This window comes from Condylura cristata, unplaced genomic scaffold, assembly GCF_000260355.1.
Source record: "Condylura cristata isolate star-nosed mole 26May11 unplaced genomic scaffold, ConCri1.0 scaffold00015, whole genome shotgun sequence".
NCBI lineage: Eukaryota > Metazoa > Chordata > Mammalia > Eulipotyphla > Talpidae > Condylura > Condylura cristata.
Window position 1 is genome coordinate 4,487,485 of NW_004567116.1, and position 13,916 is coordinate 4,501,400.

The following is a 13,916-nucleotide window of genomic DNA, read 5'->3' on the forward strand; positions in this document are numbered from 1 at the left end:
GGCCCCCCCCGCAGGACGCGCCCCAGCCCCGCTCCCCCCTCTTCACCGCCACCTGTACCCTAGGTGTGAGCGTCTTGCTGGTCACGCTTCTCGCGACCCTAGAGCCAGTTTCCCCGAGGTCCAGATGGGGTCTGACTTGCCCGCGGCACACGGGGGCCCCGGGACACAGCGGGGTCGTGGGGACTCTGGTCTGATTCCTGCCGCTGTCCTTTCCTCAGGACACTGGGAGGATGGGGCTTTTAGCTTTGTTCTGTTCTTGGCCTTGAATCTGGAGTTCGACTCGAATGCCCAGCATTCGACCACTAACCAGTCTTCGCCCGTGGGCCGGCTGGGCCCAGAGGGCTGTGATGTGTGTGTGTGTCTGCAGTTTGGGGCTGGTTCCTCCTGGGTCCAGGCCGGAGGAGCATCTGCGTCTTTGCCTCTACTAGATACATGGGTCCAGTATGGCAGGGCTCCCGGTTACCTGCCACCAGTGGGCGCTTACTTTCCCACTTTAGGACCAGGGACACAGTCACCTGGGGTTGTGTAGTGACTTACTGGTGGCCTTACTGCTTATACTTCAGGTTTCAGCCCTGCACCCAAGTCAGTCCTTTCTTAGCTACATGGTGGCCTGGGCCACTCAGCTGGAAATGTCCACACGGAGCTCAGGACACCCCTTCCCGCAGCGCTATCCCAGGAATCCTCTTGCTGACTCAGGCCTCCTCACTGGTTCCCCGCTTCTTGTCCGCGACTCTCATTTCCTACTGCACACTGCATGCTGCCACTCTCAGGTGCGTGACTTTGCCCTCGGGCTGGAGGCGCTGGTGACAGAGGCTCTGGGAAGGAGGGGCTTTCTCTGGCTGTTTTCCAGAGTGGCCGCCCTGCACAGCCTGGACTCTGAAGTTCTGGATGGGGGTGAGGCCTTGGGCCAATAACTGGGCGGTGAAGTCTTTACTGTGAGAGTCTGTGCTCTTGGCTGCCGTCGTGCCCAAGAAGCGTTCTCCCCTGGATTATCTCGGAAGTCTGGCTTGGTGCCTGGGTGGTTGCCATTTGGCAGAAACTTGTCATCTGCACAGCTTCTGTAGCTGCTTTTGTTTTGTTGGTTTCTCTCTCAGCTGCCGTGTGGCACTGTTTGGGGGGCTTTGTGAGTAGAATGACTGCTGAGGAGACACTGCAAGGTGGTGGCAATCCTGTTTGACTTGACGAAGTGAGTCACGAAAGTTAAGTGACTTGACGAGGGTCGCACAGCCAGTCCGTGGCCAAGTTGGGATTTGGACTTCCTGATCTGTGATACTTGGTAAAAATACAGGACACCCCTGACTCTCCATTCCTGGAGACTCTCACTTAGAGGTGGGACCCCAGGAGTTGGTATTTTGAGCAGGTGTGCTGGGTGATTCTTACCTAAGGCCAGCGTGGGAAACGCTGCCTTATGGCGTTTGTAGATTTGCTGATCTTGGACGTGAGATTATGTTTACGGACTCTTGTTTCTTTTTGCTATTACTGGGCAATTTGCTAGTCCGCCCTCAGTCTGTCATTCAAAGGGCGCTGGGGGTCACTGGCTGTATGAATCATCCCCGGACACTGTTAGCCTGTAGTTTAGGGGTTTTCCAGACTAACATAATCAGGTCATTTGAAGACCATCTTTTAATCCGACCGGATCGCTCTTGGAAATTCTGTTCATTTTTTCCCCTCCTAGGGCTGGAGTTTTCAGAAAGTTCCGGGTGTGCTGTCCCGTGATGGAGACACGTTTGTAGTGAAAACATCGAGGCTTTTTCAAGGCGTGTTCCCCTAGCACCCGCTCCCCCCACTGCACGCCTCTCCCCTTTACTGTTTGTTGGTGTGTGGGGAAGACTTGCATGTATGCAAACAGGTTTGTCGTGATTTAGCTGGGGCTTGGCAGTGGGGGCGCCTGGGGCTTGGGATGGGCCCGGGAGGAGAGGAGAGACTTCACAAAGAGCTTCCAGCAGGCACCCCGGGTCAGGTATGCCTGGACGGGTGAGGACGTGCGGTCCGCTGCCCATCCTTGTGCCCCCTCCCTGAGCCGAGGGGTCGTGATGGAGGCAAAGCGCAGGTCACTGCTCCCTTATTGCCCCTGCCCAGTAAGCGGTGAGTTCTGACTGACTTTCTTTGTAGTCAGAGGATGTGTGTGTGGGCTTGGAGTGGTTTCAGCGGACTGTTTGGCGGCCCGGCCCAGGCCTGCCCTGGTGTTCTGGGAGGCTGCAGAGGAAGGGCCCTACCAGCATGGCCTGGCGCATTCTCCAGGCGTCAGGCAGGCCGGCGTGCTCGCAGGACTCTCCTGCTTCGCCCTCTCCCCTGTCAGTTGAGGAAAGAGGCTTAGAAATGTCTGGCCATCTTTGCGGAGCTGGCGCATTCTTGTCGTTTTATCAGCTACGGCGCTTCCGGGTGCTGTTAATACATGAGCACTTTGGGACGCCACGTTCCTTTGATGAGTTGACCTCGTTTATCAGGAAGTGATCCTTTCAGGCCCTGCTAATATTCTTTACTCTGAAGTCTGTTTATTTTGTTAATATCACCAGTTCAGCTCTTAAAAAAACTAGCGTGTTGTGGGTTGATAGCCAGACTGTGTAAGCAGTTTCTACCACTCAGTGATAAACAAGCAGGCAATCTGATTAAAACAGGCGAAGAGATCAAATGAACATTTCTCTGAAGCAGATGTACAAATGGCCCGTGAGCACAGGGAGTTACTCAGCGTCACTAGTCATCAAGGAAGGGAGATTCAAGGACAATGAGAGACCATTTCACAACTCTTGAGGGTGGCTTTCATCAGCAAAACCTGCAGTGTGGACAAGGATGTGGAGAAATCAGAACCCATATTATTATCCGTAGGAATGTAAGATGGTAGCTGCAGTGAAAACGGCATGGCAGCCCCTCCAGGAAAATGAGACGTGAAGTTGCCGTATGACCCAGCAGTCCCCACTCTGTGTGTTTGTCCTAAAGAAGTCAACTGAGGCTCAAATGTCCACCTATGGCCACGGCAGCATATTCACAATAGCCAGAAGGTGGACGCAAATCAAATGCCCACCGGCAGGTGAATGGGTAACCAAAGCATGGTCGCTACACACAGTGGAATAGTACTCAGCCTTCAAAAAGGGTATTCGGACATGCTACAACATGGGTGACACTGGAAGAAAATTTGCTGAGCAAAACAAGCCAGTCACAAAACACTATGAATTCATAGAGACAGACAGCAGGAGGCAGGGGGCTTCTTTTCCCTGCCAGAGTCCTGGGCCAGAGGAGAGGCTTCTCCAAGGAACTGGCTTGTGCTTCGCTATCAGGAAGTTTCAAGTTTCAATAACCGTTTCTTGGCCGTCACACTGATTGGAGCTGAAGGCCTCCACTCGAGTTCTGTTCAGCCGTGGAAATGTGTTGCTGGATTGGCCGACGCCTTCTCTGGCAGAGTCTTCCGTTCTCTATTCCACACCCACGTGGGAGGCGCTTGGGTGGCAGGTGGAGATGGGTGAGTGGGCTCAGGATGGTGGTGCGGGCCAGGGTGGGTGGAGGCCGGCCTGAGAGCCACACGAGTGCTGTCGGGGTGTCCACGCCTTGTGTTCTTACAACAGCAGTACAGAAGAAACCGAGGCCTGGAGGGCTGAGTGACCGGCCCCAGCTCCCAGCCAGAGGGTGAGCAGAGCAGGGCGGCCTGCTGTCTAGACCTTAGCTGAGTCCTCAGGCTTCCGCCGCCGGGCTGAGGTCAGAAGCAGGCGCTGCTCCAGGTGCCTTGGGGTGCGTGTGGGGTGGGCACCTAGGCTCGCACCCCAGCTCAGGAGAGTAGGTGCCACTGTCGTGTTTGCGGAGGGCCGTGGCCTGCCGGCTCCCGCACACCAGCAGCCCTGCTCTTTGCACGTCTGGCTGAAGCTGGCAGTCGTGACAGAGTCGCCAGGTTTCTAGCAGAACTGGCCTCTGTTTCATGGACGTGCCAGGCTGTGCGGGGCATCGGTGGAGAGCCTGGCCCTGAGCTGCAGCTCCAGTTCCAGGGCCCGCCCACCACATCATCTAGTTGTAAGACGGTGGGCACAGGTTCGCGGTGGGTACAGGCTCTTCCACACAGTGGCCCCGTCCGAGAAGTGGGGAGACCTGAGGCTCCGTGGCCTCGTGGGCTTGCGAGCTGCAGTGGGGCGCACTTGGGACACGCCTGTCATAGGAGGTGATGCATGCTGGCTGGTGACCGTCTCGGGACATTGAGGCTCAGGGTTGCAGTCACCCCCGCCCCTGTCAGTGTCCGGCTCTACTGCTGCTGGCCTGCCGGTTCTGGGACGCTCCCCCACTCCGTCCAGCCCTCCTGGTGCAGGGGTACCAGGCCGCCTGTTTCTGCCCTCTGCTGAGGCTGCACAGCCCAGAGGGCGTGCAGAGCGGTCTGGGCAGGGGCTGTGGGGTCAGCAGAACTGAGAGGCTAGGGCACCGGTTTCCGGACTTCTCCGAAAGGTGCCCAGGGACCCCTTGAGACCTAGGGGTGACTGAGCCAGTGCCTGACCTCTGCGACCTGTCCTGTGCATGGCAGGTTTTAGGGGAGTGCTTTGCTTGGAAAATAAAACCCCCAAACAAAGATATTCTCCTTTAAAAAAAAAAGTCGAAAAAGTTCAGAGAACCTGCAGGAGAGGTACCCCTGGCTCAGAGGAATGGGGCGCTGCTGAGCAGCTGGACTGCTGTGGGGGGCCTTCCCTGCTGAGCCTGGAAAGCGGCTCCTGGGTCCGACCTCTGAATTGAGGCCTCACCCCAGCAGGGGTGTGGTCATGCCTCACCTATTACCTGTGAACTCAGGTGTCCTGCCTCTCCAGCCTGAGCAGCCACAGCCGACGCAGGGGCTCGAGAGGGCCTCGAGTGCCCCGACAGGAGCAGCCGCCTTGCGGGCGCTGGACCCCCCTCTGGGTGGCCACCTCCCCACTGCCCCCTCCACTGGTCACCGCTCCCGTTATTTATATTTCCTTAACATTTTAAAAGCAGCCTGAGCTCCAGGAGTTTCGGCATTGGTTTTCCGTGGAAAGGCCACACCTGGCACGCCGTGAGGACTGGGCGCTTCTGTCGCTCCGTTTCCTGCACCTGCCTCCCTAGAGTTGGGGCCTTGCGCCCGCTCAGCGAGTGAGATGCTCAGCAGCGGGGGTCCTGTGAAGGCGTGGGGACGTGAAGGAAGCTGCAACAGGGTGAAGCCCTGTTCTCACGGCCCCGTGTGCTGTGACTCACCTTCCTCGGGTTGCCTGACGTGGTCACCCCTCCTGGCCCACCCTTTGTGTTATTGTGGGTTTCCTGTGCCTGTCCAGGGCCCGGGAATTAAAGGCCCTCCCTGGTGGCACAGGGGTTAAGTCTCAGTGCTGTCAAGCTGTCCACAGCCACTGTGGCCTGAGTGACTCCCGGCCAGGGAGTGACCCACACACATGGCGCAGCAGACCTCCCCTGTCTCCCCCTGCTCCCCTCAGCATGTATTTTGGTCAGTCTGCCTGTTCCACTCCTCACTCTGTCTCTGGTGAATCCTTTCACCCCCCCACCCCCGCTTGTACCTGTGGCCTGCACCCCAGCTCTTGTATGCATAAATAAATAAAATAAATAGTAACAAAGCAAGGTGACAAGTCATTCTCCCGCCTCCAAGGGGCTTCTCTTCTCACCCCAAGTCTTCTCACTTCCCCAGACAGGGACAGGGTCAAGGCCAGGGCCAGGTCCTCCCCAAGTAGCTCCCAGTAACGCCCCCGCACCCCCTTGCCCACAGTTCGCCACACAGTGACTTCCTGTTAGTTGCGGCTGCTCTGAGCCCTGCTCTTCGGTGCAGGGAGGCAGAACACTGCAGGGTCCGGCGCCAGGCTTCAGGGCACCTCCTCTGTGAGCCTTGGGCTGCATACTGCCCTGTCCCCCAGCCTCTTCCAAAGGACGGGTCCAGAGACGTGCTCCCTGGCCTCAGTCTCCCTGGGCAGCTCTGAGCATCTGCCGTGTGCCCTGGGACTGCTTGAAGAAACTCAGGGGTATCCGGGGTGCACCTGCTGTCTGGGCTGAGCGCGTGGGCAGATGAGGGTGTGAGTCGCCTCTCGGGCCTGAGGGACGGCGCCTGTGTGAGCCCCGGGCCTCTGTGGCTTTCTCACTAGACCCTCAGTGCTCTCTGGGACTGGAGGAGCAGGGGCAGAGGTGCCGGGGGGTGGGGGGCGGTGGGACTTGAGCCTCTCGGCCGGCCGCCATGGCCGACAGGACTGCTCTGTGCCGGCTCAGGACCACGTCAGCCCTGCAGTCACCAGCGTTGTGCGGCTGGACCAGTCCTTTCGCTTCTTGCTGTGATTGCAAGATGCCCTTCAGCAGTCAGCGCCAGGAAGCGTTGAGAAAGTGGAGAGGGCTTCTTACTTTTTATTATTGTAACACACCTGAACCGCAGCGAGGTTGGAGAGGGGTGTGCATGGGCCTGGGTCAAGGGCGGGCCTCAGGTTTCAGAGGGCTCGCTCTGTATGGGTGAGTCTAAAACATTGGAGCAGGAATTTAAAACAGGAAGAAAGAGACAGACAAGGGAAAAAGCCACAAGTCCCCCAATGACTAGCTCACCCAGGGTTGGCCAACAGGCACCTGGAGGGAGGTGGGTGGCAGCCTGGCTCTGTGGTAGTGGGCTTGGCTCGGCGTTTGTGCGCTGGCCCTCTGGACACGGACACCTGGGCCTGGAAGCTTAGGGTGGCCCTTGCTCGCAGATGCAGGGCCGCCTGCCGGGCTCATCCGTTTCTTTCTGGGCTTCATTTCGGCTCTGCGATGGGTCTGTGAGGCATTTAAGATGCGCGAGCGCGGCCTCTTGGGAGGCCTGCACCGGAGGGCACGGGAGAAGCCTGCACAAACGCGGGCAGAGCAACCCCTCTCTGACTCTCGGCGGGCGTCTCCCCAGTCAGGGAGTGGGAGGGCCACCCCGCGTGGGCTGGAGCAAGTGCTCCCGGCTTGCGTCTAGAAGGCTTTTGTGGGAGGGGCCTTTGAGGGAGGCGGGGCCTCTGCACCTGAGCAGCCTGCTGGGGACTGGCGCCTACTCCTGCAGAGTGGAGGCTGCTCCCCAGCTGGGGCTGGAGGGCTCTTCATGGGAGCTGTGCGCGTCTCCCACTGCCAGCTTCGGCGGAGGCGCCGATTGAGGCAGCGTGGCGGCGTGAGGCTGGGACCTGCAGGTGCATGTTGTGGGAGCCGAGGCCATTACACAGGCGGGTGTGGGGCTTCAGGCTCCAGAGAAGGGGATGGCCGGAGGGGAAGGACGCCAAGGAGGCCGCACTGGCCAGCACGCCCTGGGTGGCCCCGGGGGCGCACTCCCTCACCTGTTGGTCACCTGGATGCTGCTGCCGCCTCAGCGGTCCCCGTCCCTCGGGTCCCCGTCCCTCGTGAAGCCGGGCAGCAGCCTCACACCGGTTTTAGCAACACCAGGCCCTGCTTTGTGTGAACTGGGACTTTGAGGCCTGTGGCGGGGCTCGACAGCTTTGCTCTCACAAACTGTCAAGTGCCACATTTCCTGCGGCCTCCTTGCAAGGCCAAGGATCGCCCCCCCCCCCGCCCCAGCTCCACAGAGGCTCAGGGACATCCTCCTGTCGCCCCACTGGGGAACCCTCGCAATGTTGTGAAATACTAGAATGTTTTACAAAGGTTTTGTTCTGGCGATTTTCCCGTAATCAAAACAAAACCCTTTCTTGGAGGAAAACCCCGCAGTGTTCCTGCCTGTGTGGCTCCTGCCTGTGTGTCTGTGTCTCCTGTGAGATAAACGCTGGCTGGGTCCTCGGACCCCTGGACTCCGCCTTGGCCGCCCTGTGGGGTCGCTGGCCTGGCCTTGCAGCTGTGGTCTCTTCATGCGACTGCCACGGCATGGGCCTCCCTGGCTTGTTGAATAACATGGCCCCCGCTGGGCCCGCCCGCAGGTCCCCGACGCTCCAGTGCTGCCCGCCCTGGCGACGCCCCAGCCACTGGGCTGCATCGCCAGCGCTGGAACCCCGGAGTGAGGGACCCATCTCGTGCCCTCGAGCCAGCCTGACGTGATTCTGAGACTCCCTCCCCCCTCTGCCCCCGAGCCTCCCTGCGAGGTTGGGCAGGGTGACACTTGGGGTGCTCACCTGGAAGGAGGTTTGAGGGCGAGCGCCCCCTGCGCTGCCTGTCCCAGGCACTGCTGTCTTACAGATGGAGAAGTTGAGGCAGCGAGAGGTTACGTAGCTGCTAAGCGGGAGAGCCAGGGTCTGAACCCAGGCGGTCTGGCCCCGGGGTCCCATCTGCCTAAGTTCCAGGCCTGTGGCCCTCACTGCATGTTGTGGGGTCCCCAGGGGTGGCGCTGAGCCCTTTGCAGGCCATCCAGGAGGTCAGAATGACGTCCATAATTCAGACACTGTCTCCTTTCTCGCTGTCTCCAGGGAGCACACAGTGGAATTTTCGGCTGGGTGCAGGCACGCGATGATGTCATTGCTCTGTGGCTAATGGAATTGGGTGCTTGGCATGTTACTTGAAAGTTCCGTTGCTTAATTTCTGGGGCAGTAAATATTGATCACTGAAATGCACATCAGTAAAAACGCTGGGGTCTGGGGCCAAAGGGGCCCTGAAACCAAAATAGTTTGTGAGGGGTGCTCGGGCCTGCGCCTCCCCTCCCCAGTGCGCCTCCCCTCCCAGTAGCTCAGAGCCTACCGCCCAGGGTGTGTACCGGGGGAGGATGGGGCCGCCCTGGGGGCCTGCTCAATCCTCCTGGTTATGGTGATGGTGCTGTGGTTGGCCAGCTGCTGACCGCAGGCCATCTCCACTGCCCTGCCCCATCCCTGGGGCGGTAGGGCTGGGCCCCAGCCTCGGTGCTGAGGCTTAGTCATACCTGGGCCATCTCCGGGTGTACAGATGGTTTGAGCCAGGCCAGCCACCCCCGCCTTATCTGGTTCATCCTGCACCAGCCCCTTTCACAGTTGCCATCTGCCCTTGAGCCCAGGGAGGTGACCAGGCTGGCAAGGGGCAAGCCCTGGACTCAGGCTACGTCTGGGGACCCAGCCCAGGCCGCTGCCTTGTGTCTTAGAATGTCACTTCCCGGCCTGCTCACGGCCGCTGGCTGGTGGCCGGCAGCACCCCCTCCGCGGGTCCCTGGCCCAGTACCTGTATCGCGGGTGTCGGACCAGCGGGTGAGCTGTGGACAGTGGGTCCTGGGTGGCTTGATGGCTCCCCACCCTGCAGGCTGAGGGGACACGCGCAGGCCCTGAGGCCCCTGTTGCCCACAGGAGTAGTGAGGAGCTGTTTCCTTTCTTGCCCTGGCAAGCGCATTTTCAGTGGGCTCACTCCGGGGTTGGGGGAGCTGGGTGTCCCTTGCCTTAGAGGCTGGGGCTGTGCTCAGCCTCTGCTGACAACAGTGGGGACCCCAGGCAGACAGAGCTTATCACTTGGCTGACCACACCGTTTGTTGGCTCGTCTGGACATTGGCCCTGAAAAGGGGCGCCCTCCCTTACCAGCCCCCTGGGACAGGGTGGGCGGCCCGGACTTCCCTGGCAGAGGGAGCCGGTGGGCATCTGTGGCAGTTCCTCTTCTTGCCCGCCTGATGGGCCCACGGGATGCATGGCCCTTCCTGTTACAGAAGGGAACACTGAGGCCCAGAGCAGGTTCCTCAGGGCCACACAGTGTCTTTATTCCCAAAGTGCTTCCCTGGCTGGGTGGTGGGCGCAGCTCCCCATGGCCCAGGGCCCGTGGGGGCCTTCAGATTTCTGTAGTGCTGGACTCTTGAAAATGAATGTAACCGTCATGAGCAAAAGCTACATGCATTCAGGCCCCAGATTGCACTTCCAGAAAATAAAGTAACAGAAGATCCCATCAGCAGAGAGGAAGTGAGCACAGGTGGGCTCGTGCTTCCTCTTCTTGGGGAGGCCCCTCCGGCCCAGCACCGCTGTCCCCGGGCAGTGACAGGCTGGGGACGGCGAGACACGCTCCGTGGCTGGGTCGGTCAGCCCTGCTTCCCCCAGGCTGCCCGCAGGCGATGGTGGGGTTTTGGTCTTGTTCCGCTCCAGCGAAGACTCACGGGACAGCCCAGTGGGTCTCTGAGGCGTGGGAAGGGGGCAGCCGCTGCCGCGGGCGCCGGCCGGAGCCCGAGGTACCGGGCACTGCCGCTGGGCTGTGCCGCTGGTGTTCCCGAGGCCCGGGGCTTGCCGATCAGTGTGATTTCAGGCCGACGGCGCCCTGCGGTGGCCGAGAGCACTGAGGCGCCTCGCCTGCCGTCAGCGTCCGCTCCCACTCCCCCCCCGCCCAGCTTCCCTCTGCAGTGGGAGCGGCAGGCCTGCTCCCTGTGGAAGGAGGGCTCCCTGGGGAGAGGGGATGGAGGGGCGGCCGGAGCCTTCTTCCCGCCAGCCTCCCCTGCAGAGGAGCTGACCTGACTCTGGCTTGTCTTCCTCAGGCCCTGTTTCTGGGCTCAGGGGTCCCCCCCCCCCACCTCACTGCAGTGTCTTTTTCTGTTCACAGGGGAAGATGGAGACCCTGAAAGACAAGACCGTGGCGGAGCTGGAGGAGATGCAGAATGACCCGGAGACCATTGACCGCCTGGCCCAGGAGGCCCCTGAGGTAAAGGGCTGCGGGCTTGCTCCTAAGCGCGGCTGGCCGGCTGTGAGGAGGGCAGAGGTGCGGGGAACTGCGCAAGGCAGGTCTGTCCTCGCCCTCTGCTCCCTCGGCGGGCGGCAGCCGGCAAGGCCTCACGTGGGGGCCGTCAGCTGACCGTCGAGCAGCTGACCAGGCCTGTGAGGAATGCGCAGTGGGGGCGTGTAAGCAGGGCCCCTCGCGGGCAGAGGCAGCGTGGCTGTTTCGGCTCGGCGGGGCCTCGCTGCGCGGCGGGAACAGCACTCCTGGGGTGAAGAGGAAACTCAGGGGAACGAGCCCCTCAGCTTGCCAGTACCCACCAGGGCTGTGCGGGGCACCACACCCTGCATGTGGTGGCGAGGAGGGCAGGGTGCCCGTAGTTGGTGTGTGCACCTTGTTTGGAGAGTGGTTGGGGCTTCCTTGCCATCTGGAAGATTGAGGGGTAAGATCAAGCTCTTTGGGGTGGGGTGCTTGAACTGTCTTAGTGACCCCCATAAATGCTGGATGGGGGTCTCCCCAGTGGAGAAAGATTTGGGGAGGTTGAGGGGAAAGGAGCCAGAAATGAGTAAGACGGCTTCGTGGGGGGAAATGATACAAAGTTGGCTAAGACTTGGGGAAAGCAGTGGGTATGTAAGGAGGCACAGCCGTGGGGGCCCAGGGAGCCACGGGGCCGCTGAGCAGAGGGCTTCAGGGCCCCCACTGCGTCAGCACACGGGAAAGAAAGCCCTCCTAGCTGATGAAAACGTGAGGCAGACGCCCCAGCGCTGCCGTCCCCGAGTCCGCGTTTGTGGGCACTCCTGGCCCCATCAGACTGCTCTCCTGGGCGCTTGCGATCTGCAGCAGTGCAGCTCTGGGCCTGGAGACCCAAGAACCTGGCCCTGGGATCCCGGGGCCCCAGCGATTGTCTGTGTCTGGAAGCCTGGTGCCTCCCTCCAGCTTGAGCAGGAAGAGCAGCCTGGGCCTGCACGGGCCCCAGCATGGGCCTCGGCCCCTGGGTGGGGTCAGCAGGTGTGCAGCCTGCCCCACGGAACGCCCTCTGTGTCCGGTGGTGGACAAGCCACGCGTCATGGCTCCTGGGCAAGCTGGGCCGAGCCCCGGGGCCTGAGTCCTCTTCTGGGCCACGTGTGTGGTCAGAGATGGCCTGGTGTGTGGTGTTGTCCTCACTGCTTCGGGGTGGTGAGCTCCTGCCCTAGAGGGTCTTGCCGGGCAAGTGCATGGGGCTTTGGGGCTTCCATGCGGGCGTGGGCCTGTGGTTGGCACCTGACTGCGGCCTCAGCCCCAGCTGGGGGGGCAGGCTGCTGCTCATGCTGGCGATGTGCCTTCCGAGGGTTGTCTGGCCACAAAGGTTTTCCCTGGGGCCTCGGGTGGCCTGGTGCCGGTGGGAGTCCTCCGCTGGCCGTGGGGCCCCCGCTGGCCCTGGAGGCCCCCCGCTGCCTTATTACCCTGCAGTACTCACGTGTGGCTGAGGAGCCTGGGACAGGTCTCCCTGAACTGCTGTTAGTGGCTCTCTCACTCAGTGTTTTGGGGTCACATCTGCCCATCCTGTGGTCTGGCTTAGGCTGCTGCAGTTCACCTCAGAGTAGGCCCCTTGACCCTGAATCTTGGGGGTAAGTGGTTGGGACTTCCGGTTGCTTCTGCCTGGAAGCCTCTGCCCATCTGGTAAAAGTGGGCCCCCCCTCCCGGAGCTCTGCCATCCCATGGGGGGCCTGGCCCTGGGGGCCGGCGTGCCGCCTGTGCCCACCCCGTCACCACCGGACAGAGGATTCGGGAAGGTGCCTGTGTCTGCAGGTCCTGCCCAGGGCTAGAACTGCTCTGGTGTGGGGGTGTCTGGGGAGCATGGTGACCCAGAGGCCGCGAGATGAGTGGTGGCAGTGGTGTTTGTTACGGTCCAGCGTCCTGCTCTTTCAGGTCCAGGACCTGCAGCTGGAGCGCGAGATGGCACTGGCCACCAACCGCAGCCTGGCCGAGCAGAACCTGGAGTTCCAGGGCCCCCTGGAGATCAGCCGCTCGAATCTCTCAGATAAATACCAGGAGCTCCGGAAGCTCGTGGAACGGTGCCAGGAGCAGAAGGCCAAGCTGGGTAGGCGGCCGGACCCCGGCATGTGTCCTGGGGTCTCCTCAGGGTCTCTGTCAAGGTTGGACGGGGAGAGGGGCGGAGAGCACGGAAGTCGGTGCTCTCTCCCTTCCCAGACGGGACAGGGCCAGTGTCCCTGCCGGTCGCCCGCCGCCCGCCGCCCCGTCCGGTGCCTCGCACACGCTGTACAGCAGCGAGGGGCTGGGAAGCGCGAGGCCCAAGGCGCTGGGAAGCCGCAGCCGGCTGAGCCAGAGAGCCTGCATCTGCTGGGCTCGCCAGTGCGGCCGAAGGTGGGGCTGGCCAGGTCACCTCCATGGAGAGAGCCGATTGAGGGGTGGTTTTCAAAGCCGAGTCCTCTCGCTTCCCAGGCTGCTGCAGGGCCGCTGGTTAGCCAGTGGCTGGGCCGGGCTGAGATGCCCGCTGCTCCAGCAGGACACCTGTGGGGACTGGACAGAAAGGGGCCCCTGCAGACCCTGGGGTGGTGACGGGCCTCAGTGCACGCACGACACGAGCCTTGCTGGACCTCAGCCGCCAGCCCTGAGTCCAGAGGCGCTTTTGAGATGTCGACCTTCTTGCCTTCTCTTCCAGAGAAATTTTCTTCAGCAATGCAGCCAGGGACTTTGTTGGACCTTCTGCAAATCGAAGGCATGAAGATCGAAGAAGAGTCAGAGGTGAGAGAGCCGCGACACCCCCTCTTCCTGAGCAGGCGCCCCGGAGGGTGCGGGCGTCTGCAGAGCTTCCATAGACCCGCAGCTGAGCGAGCCCTTTCCCATCACCTAACGAGCTGGGTGTAGAAATGGGCGTGGATGGGGAGGCCGCAGCAGCTGCCAGGCCCAGGAGGGGGCGCCGTGGCTGCAGCCCAGGGATGGAGTGGCCCCCCCCCCAGCCCCTCTCCTCCCTAGGCCTTGTCGTCCCAGCCCCAGGCCTGACCGAGTGGCCAGTGTTGTCTAGGTCCTCAGCACAGCTGTGCAGTGCCCACGGAGGGCCTGGGGCCAGGTCAGGGTGCGGGCAGCAGGGGCCAGGCCAAGACAGCGCCAGCCGCCAGGGGCTGACTGGTGAGGGAGATGGCAAACCCGGGGCGCATTCTAGTCTGTCTGCAGGGATAAGGGCTGGGGAGGCCATCCCCGGTCCCCAGACACGGCGGGGAGCAGCTGTGCCCACCGCCCTGTTGTCACGGCCTTTGCCTTCCAGGCCATGGCTGAGAAGTTCCTGGAGGGCGAGGTGCCCTTGGAGACATTCCTGGAGACCTTTTCCTCCATGAGGATGCTGTCCCACCTGCGCCGCGTCCGCGTGGAGAAGCTCCAGGAGGTGATGCGGAGACCCAGAGTGTCCCAGGAGC

The 13,916-nt window shown here is 61.5% G+C and overlaps 1 protein-coding gene across 1 annotated transcript in view; it reads left to right on the forward strand.

Annotated features, from left to right (window-relative positions):
- Positions 1 to 2,596: 2,596 nt before the first annotated feature.
- The window catches only part of VPS37C (vacuolar protein sorting 37 homolog C (S. cerevisiae)), a 13,266-nt gene continuing 1,946 nt past the window's right edge, over positions 2,597 to 13,916 (forward strand). The window contains exons 1-5 of the mRNA XM_004683391.2: positions 2,597 to 3,457; positions 10,393 to 10,491; positions 12,412 to 12,583; positions 13,166 to 13,248; positions 13,769 to 13,914. Coding sequence (XP_004683448.2) covers positions 3,362 to 3,457; positions 10,393 to 10,491; positions 12,412 to 12,583; positions 13,166 to 13,248; positions 13,769 to 13,914 — 596 coding nt within the window. The 5' untranslated portion in view covers positions 2,597 to 3,361. The remainder of the gene's footprint in view (positions 3,458 to 10,392; positions 10,492 to 12,411; positions 12,584 to 13,165; positions 13,249 to 13,768; positions 13,915 to 13,916) is intronic.